At 35.3% G+C, this 7,500-nt stretch overlaps 2 protein-coding genes across 2 annotated transcripts in view; both read right to left on the reverse strand.

Moving 5' to 3' along the window:
* Positions 1-3,581, reverse strand: part of LOC144449982 (endoplasmic reticulum aminopeptidase 2-like) — a 15,972-nt gene extending 12,391 nt beyond the window's left edge. The window contains exons 1-3 of the mRNA XM_078140548.1: positions 3,016-3,581; positions 813-1,089; positions 245-365 (exon numbers count right to left, since the gene is read on the reverse strand). Of these exons, the coding sequence (XP_077996674.1) occupies positions 245-365; positions 813-1,089; positions 3,016-3,581 (964 nt within the window). The remainder of the gene's footprint in view (positions 1-244; positions 366-812; positions 1,090-3,015) is intronic.
* A 1,269-nt stretch (positions 3,582-4,850) lies between these two features.
* Positions 4,851-7,500, reverse strand: part of LOC144450225 (uncharacterized) — a 15,929-nt gene continuing 13,279 nt past the window's right edge. The window contains exons 15-17 of the mRNA XM_078140816.1: positions 7,150-7,245; positions 5,998-6,086; positions 4,851-5,736 (exon numbers count right to left, since the gene is read on the reverse strand). Of these exons, the coding sequence (XP_077996942.1) occupies positions 5,592-5,736; positions 5,998-6,086; positions 7,150-7,245 (330 nt within the window). The 3' untranslated portion in view covers positions 4,851-5,591. The remainder of the gene's footprint in view (positions 5,737-5,997; positions 6,087-7,149; positions 7,246-7,500) is intronic.

Below are 7,500 nucleotides of genomic sequence, written 5' to 3' on the forward strand. Positions count from 1 at the left end.
GCGAAGGTCGTACGGAACATTCTGAAGAATGCTTACCTTGTTTTGATAGGGGTATGGAACATTGAAGAAGTTATTACCTTGTTTTGGCAGGGGGTATGGAACATTGAAGAAGTACTTACATTGTTTTGGTAGGGGTATGGAACATTGAAGAAGTACTTACCTTGTTTTGGTAGGGGGTATGGAACATTGAAGAAGTACGTACATTGTTTTGGTAGGGGGTATCGAACATTGAGGAAGTACTTACCTTGTTTTGGAAGAGGGTACGGAATATCAAAGAATTTTTCATAGTGGGTGAGAATCTCAGTTCCCGCTTCAACTGCAAATGGGATTTGGCTAATCTTGTCAGGGGGTGCATAACCACGAACCTTAAATAATCAAAAAACAATTACTTTTCATGAAACATGAGTCATTTAGTAAATTATGTTTATCGTATTTAGGTTTACTGGGAAAAAGGCAGACTCATATGTAAACTTATTTTGTTCTTGAACTAAATATATTATTTAGAAATGTTGTCTTTCTCGATTTGAACAGTACCTTATTTTATCACATGCGTACCAGAGATTACTTGCGCTGGTGCTCATATACTGGTATTTTCACTGCAGTGCAATACCGAAAACATTATCAGTTTGAGCTGACTTGGGCATAATTACTTGGATATCTTGAGAACCATATTTCGCACCAAAAAACGAAAAACAGTTTGGAAAGGGAAAAATTAGGTCTAATATTTTCTCTGATGAGGCACGATACCTTTAAACTTGTTATGAATAATAAATGTTTTTTTTTGTAACCTTAGATAAAGCCATCCAACTCACCTTTACACCAGAACTGGTGATGTTTTCTTTATAATCAAAATCACACACAATAAATGCGACTAAGTAAGTACTCATTTTAACTGTAGTATCAAACTTATCCATCATCAGGTCTGTATCTTCATATGGTTCTGATGATGTCAGTGGCATATTAAACAGTGTGATATGGTCTTTGTCTCTGATCATAGTCATCGTAAAGTTTGCCTTCATAGCAGGTTCATCAAAACACGGGAACGCCTTCCTTGCCCACGTTGGCTCAAATTGAGTAGTGGCGATAAGTCTGAAATACAACAGTTAGACAGAGGCAAAGATAAGCAAATAAATAAACAACAACAAAAACGACGACGACGACGATAACAACAACAACAACAACAAAACAACAACCAAACAGACACACATTCACATATTTCATGCCCCCCTCCCCAATGAACCCAATTATTTTCGTTGGACATGTAGGAGGCCGTTTATTGGCATAGACTTTTCAAACCATATACATTAATATTAACGAAAGCCATAGAGTACATGAAAGTTGTCTTCAATACCCCAATTTCACCCTCAATACATTATTACATCACGATGAAAAAAGACTACTTTTACATGGTGAGTGGAGACGATGAAGGGTTATCTGTTGAGGGCGCTCAGTAGAACAAAGTCACAAAGTTAGTTTATTAATTAAAACCAACAAAAGAATTTGATTTAGAAAAAACAACACAACGCCAGATTTTCAGCTCATTACTTTATTACATGGCATTTTATAGGGAAAAGGTAAACAAAAAACAAAAATTTAATTTTGCAAAGAAAGAAAGTAAACAAAAAAAACATCTATTTGTAAACAAGTATGGCTATTTCCAAACTCCTGTGGCCAGACGATAAACTGTAGCAAATAAACAATCTTCCGTCTCGCGGCAGATCTCATGTGATCCGTATAGATCTCACGAGATCCCGTGTAGCATGTGAATAAGATTTTTGTCGAGCCAGGTGATGTTTTGTTTCATTTTCGTTGTACATCAACCGCCGATCAACATTGTGAGAAATTTAGGGAACTTCTAACGTGTACTGGAAACATGAAAGGTGTCAACCCTTTCTCCATGACGTGGAAAGTTAAATTAATTTTAGCATCTATCTACAATAGGCCAGTTCATCAGTTGTCACGTACAGACAACAACATGTGGACATGTCGATACACGAACGGGGATACATATTGTTCAGAAACAAAGCATAAAGAGGACACACCAACAATACACGTTATGCTAATAACATATTCACCGTCGATTTTTTTTACCTTTTTTTAGCACAAATATAACATGAATATTATATAACAGTTCATACAAACGGTCTGTCCAGATTATACACCATGTAAACAAGTAGGAAGGACCAGGTATCACTCATTTACAGCTAAAATGATGTTGGCTTCGTGTTTTACTCATGTGACATGACATTTAATACGCACACTAAGACAACTTCTGATTCAAAAGAAACAAATAGGCATCGTGCACAGGGGATGTAGAAATGGTCAAGTTGAAATGTTGATTATCAGTTAGAAAATAAACAATTGCAGCCATTAAATTCCTCAAGTCCATGTGTAATGTTTTCATTAGAGGCCTGTTTTACTGCACTGTGAAAGAATAGCAATGTTTATCAGTGTTCAATGTGATTGGGTAAAGGATCCTGCTGTGTTTATTGTGTCTCTGTTATTGTTAGTCTGGCGTTGAAATATGCCTAGCTCTGAAATATGTTTAGCTCTGTGTCAAAAACGTAATGTCCCATGAGAGAAACACCAAATGTCACATTGTGATATTTCTTGGTCCTAGTAGAAGTAAGCTTACATCTATTATTAGATTGGTATTTTTCATAATTTGTTCCTGGCCAGTTGTAGTTTGGCTGAAGTATGTACGATTACGTGGTGGTGAAGTCTTATAAACAACACGGACCACTACCGAAATTGCTCTCTCTCTCTCTCTCTCTCTCTCTCTCTCTCTCTCTCTCTCTCTCTCTCTCTCTCTCTCTCTCTCTCTCTCTCTCTCTCTCTCTCTCTCTCTCTCTCTCTCTCTCTCTCTCTCTCTCTCTCTCTCTCTCTCTCTCTCTCTCTCTCTCTCTCTCTCTCTCTCTCTCAAACAGGAAAACTAAAACTAACAAAATGAATATTACAATTCGGACTGACAACACGTCTGAAAAAAACCGTTTAACATTATACAACTATTCTTACCTGTCTTCTCCTGCTTCGTTCTTATAATGACTTTTGTAGAATCCATACAGACCACCTGAGAGTTTACCTGTAAAATTTAAAGTCAGTGTATATCGCTGACCTTGTAGTAATGACTTTGTCAAGCCAATATGCAACATCTCTACCTCCTCACTATAAACTGTATTATCGACGAGAGGTGTACCTTCACCCCTTTTCTGTACCACCGGTTGAACGATAGGTTTACTCGTCAAAGATAACTCCTTGATGTGAAGGGATATCGTTGAAGTTTTAGCTTTTACCAGTATTTGGATCTCCACACTACCAGTAAAATCTTCCGTTGTGAGATTCGGGTGTAGAAATATGTGGTAGGTTTCAGGTACGATAGTTTTTGGTAATCGTATATTATATGAGTGAGAAGAGTCTGTCGGTCTTATTAAAACCACGAAGACTGTTATGCCTAGAGTAATTATGATAACAGAAATAAGACCCAAAGCCATGGAAGTCCTGTTTTCGGCAGGATCGTTCGAGTCTAATATTTTCTCATAACTGGACTTTTTCCTATTCGCTTCGTCATCTTTATAACCCATGTCTGCTTCTTCGACCGTTTCCTCTTTGAATTCACAAAATATCTTTAGGAGATCAACGCCTTGTATGGATACACATAGGGGTGTTGTACGAGCCAAATGGTGTTGTACGTGCCAAGGGGTGTTGTATACATGCCACCGTACATAGAGAAAAATATGAATATTAATGAGTCAGAACAAAGGGCTTTGTCAACTAGTATAAATATCATTAAGGGCCAAATTTGTGAACTGAAAATCCAAGGATAAAAATTAGAGGTAAAATTATTTTTTGACAGAATTATAGAAAGGTTAGTCCAGAACAAAAGAATAAGCAGTTGATAAGATAACAATAAGACGTGAACCTGGTATTGAATTATGGGCCTTTAAGTGAACGGATTTGTAAGATAAACAAATACAGTATGAGCACAGGGGACTGGACCAATAATTAATTTTGTTCTCTCGATTTTTCCGGATTTATTAGTTTTACTATATTTCAAATACAGTTTTAAATAATTCCATCATAACGATTGTTTCCTCTCGTTTTTTTTTCTCGATTTCCTACCGTTAGCAGTCTTATCAGAGTTGATCAACTTTGCATTAATTAGTAGATTACTAATCCTAGAACAAACTCACGGGCTAATTGCCCAATTAACACATTGCACAGTAAAATACAGAAATTAGGCTTCCTGATAATACAGAATCATACTCTGGACTCAGGGTATGTTCGAATAAAATACCTTTTATTTCAACTTCAAGCAGCAAAGATTACGGACATAAAAAATTATAATTATTACTACATAGGTATGAAATTATTTAAAAATCCAATGTTACAATATACACAAAGAAAAGATTTAATCTTTATTTAACAACATTTACAAGAGACATATCATGTACTCTATTGATTTACTCATTAATATACAAAATAAAATAATATATATATACATTGTATATATGAAAATTATTAATGAAAGGACGGAATTAATATGTATATATATAGTACACACATCCAGGGACACACACACACATACATACATACTTACATACATACATACACACACATAGATACATACATAGTATACATGCATGCATACATACATACATACATACATACATACATACATACATACGTACGTACCTACGTACATACATACATACATACATACATACATACACACACACACACATCCAGGGACACACACACATCCAGGGACAAACACACATACATATATGTACACACATATATTTATATGTATTTATACATTTTATTTTATGCAGTTAATGTATGGACGGAAGTCTGTTTTTTCTTTACAATCAATGGTAGAAACCATCTGTAGAATACAATATCTTTGTGTTCAAATTTTCACAAATTCGTGTGTTCACATTTTACCTATTGCTTAGCAACTCAATTGTCCACCAATCTGCGTCACTATGTAATATCATTTACATATCTAAAATTGTCATTTCTCTCATCAGTTTTGTCTCCCTATATATGTAAACGTGTTTGTCAATGTCAGTATATACACAGGAGACTGGAGGCATACATACATAGGGGAAAGGAGGCATATATACACAGGAGACTGGAGGCATACATATATAGGGGAAAGGAGGCATATATACACAGGGGACAGGAGGCATACATACATAGGGGAAAGGAGGCATATATACACAGGGGACAGGAGGCATACATACATAGGGGAAAGGAGGCATATATACACAGGGGACAGGAGGCATACATATACTGAAAGCATATATACGAAGATGTGGTATATTCTTATCTCTATCAATGCATGTCTACCAGAACGTGTTTACCTGTCTGTCTGTCTACACACGTGGCTTACTCTCTAACCAGTCTCTAACCATACTCTGTTATCAGCGCACACAGGAAGTGCTTTACTATATTCATATCACTAGCTACCCATGACTCTAACTGTTTGCCTATATATGTGGCTGCTGTTTGTGTATGTGTCTGGCTGTCTGTCTACCTATGTGTCTGGCTGTCTGTCTACCTATGTGTCTTTCTCTGCATTGGTTTCATCACCACACTCTGCCATCAGCATACGCCGGGTGTGCCTTACTATATTCATGTCTTTGTTTAGAAGCCTGAAAGCTAGCTTCCAATAACGTCTGATGTTCCACACTCTCTGCTTTCTTCTGTTGTTGCCTCTGCAGCATCTCAAGCCTACAAAATATAGAGTTTGTGTTAACATGCACGTCAGGACTCAAGGTGGAAGTTATATGTCATTGAAACATTTGAAAAATAATACTTGCTTTTGCCTCGTGGTTACAAAGCCCCTTTATATGTTACATGTCTTCAAATACATACCTTACTTTTTGCTGTTGACCTAAGGGGTTGTCACTATTTATTTTTTGACTCGTAGTGACAAGGCCCCTTATGCTATTCGTAATTCATTGGCTGAACAAAGAAACTAATTTAACATACCTTACTTTCTCTTCTTGGTCACCATCACCCGATTCTAATACTTTGACATTAACAGCTGATATTGTAAATGGTTGCCCATATAGTATGGCCTGAAATTAGAATAATTATGATATTAATAGCTGATATTGTAAATGGTTGCCCATATAGTATGGCCTGAAATTAGAATAATTATGATATTAATAGCTCATATTGTAAATGGTTGCCCATATAGTATGGCCTGAAATTAGAATAATTATGATATTAATAGCTGATATTGTAAATGGTTGCCTATATAGTATGGCATGAAATTAGAATAATTATGATATTAACATCTGATATTGTAAATGGTTGCCTATATAGTATGGCCTGAAATTTGAATAAATATATTAACAGCTGATATTGTAAATGGTTGCCTATATAGTATGGCCTGAAATTAGAATAATTATGATATTAATAGCTGATATTGTAAATGGTTGCCCATATAGTATGGCCTAAAAGTAGAATAATTATGACATTAATAGCTGATATTGTAAATGGTTGCCTATATAGTATGGCCTGAAATTAGAATAATTATATTAATAGCTGATATTGTAAATGGTTGCCTATATAGTATGGCCTGAAATTTGAATAATTATATTAATAGCTGATATTGTAAATGGTTGCCTATATAGTATGGCCTGAAATTAGAATAATTATATTAATTGCTGATATTGTAAATGGTTGCCTATATAGTATGGCCTGAAATTAGAATAATTATATTAATAGCTGATATTGTAAATGGTTGCCTATATAGTATGGCCTGAAATTTGAATAATTATATTAATTGCTGATATTGTAAATGGATGCCCATATAGTATGGCCTGAAATTAGAATAATTATGATATTAATAGCTGATATTGTAAATGGTTGCTTATATTGTATGGCCTGAAATTCATCATTATAATGAGACATTTTCACTTATTTACGATAGGCTACTGTCAGGTGATTCCACTAGGTTGGAGGTCACCTGACCACACAGTATAACATAATTACACTGATGACGTCTGACTGATTCAGACAAGAGCTACTAACATAGTCACTTCAAAAACTAGATTCCAATAAAAGTATATACTAAAACTACTACTAATGGAGTCAAGCATCAATTTCTATTCTACTAGATTTGATATTATTTACCTGGCCTGTGTGATACCACTCAACGGCACTCTTCACAGACTCTTTATTTGCCATCAGTAACCAAGCAACGCCTGTTGGTTTTCTCATCACTGGGTCCTGATAAACAAATGGATATCAAATATGTTGTAAGAATGAATGACCACAGACTCAGAATTAGTAAGTATGACACTTTTATTTAAGTATGACCTCATTTGCATATCATTTGCAAACAGTATGCAACAATAGTTTTATATATATTGCCCTACAGTGCAAGTACCATGGTATGCACACACACACACCAGTGCAAGTAATCACTGGTATATATGAAATACTTTAAGTTCTCCATTGCAGTGAAAATACCAATATTGTGTG

The sequence above is a fragment of the Glandiceps talaboti genome, chromosome 19, assembly GCF_964340395.1.
Source record: "Glandiceps talaboti chromosome 19, keGlaTala1.1, whole genome shotgun sequence".
NCBI lineage: Eukaryota > Metazoa > Hemichordata > Enteropneusta > Spengelidae > Glandiceps > Glandiceps talaboti.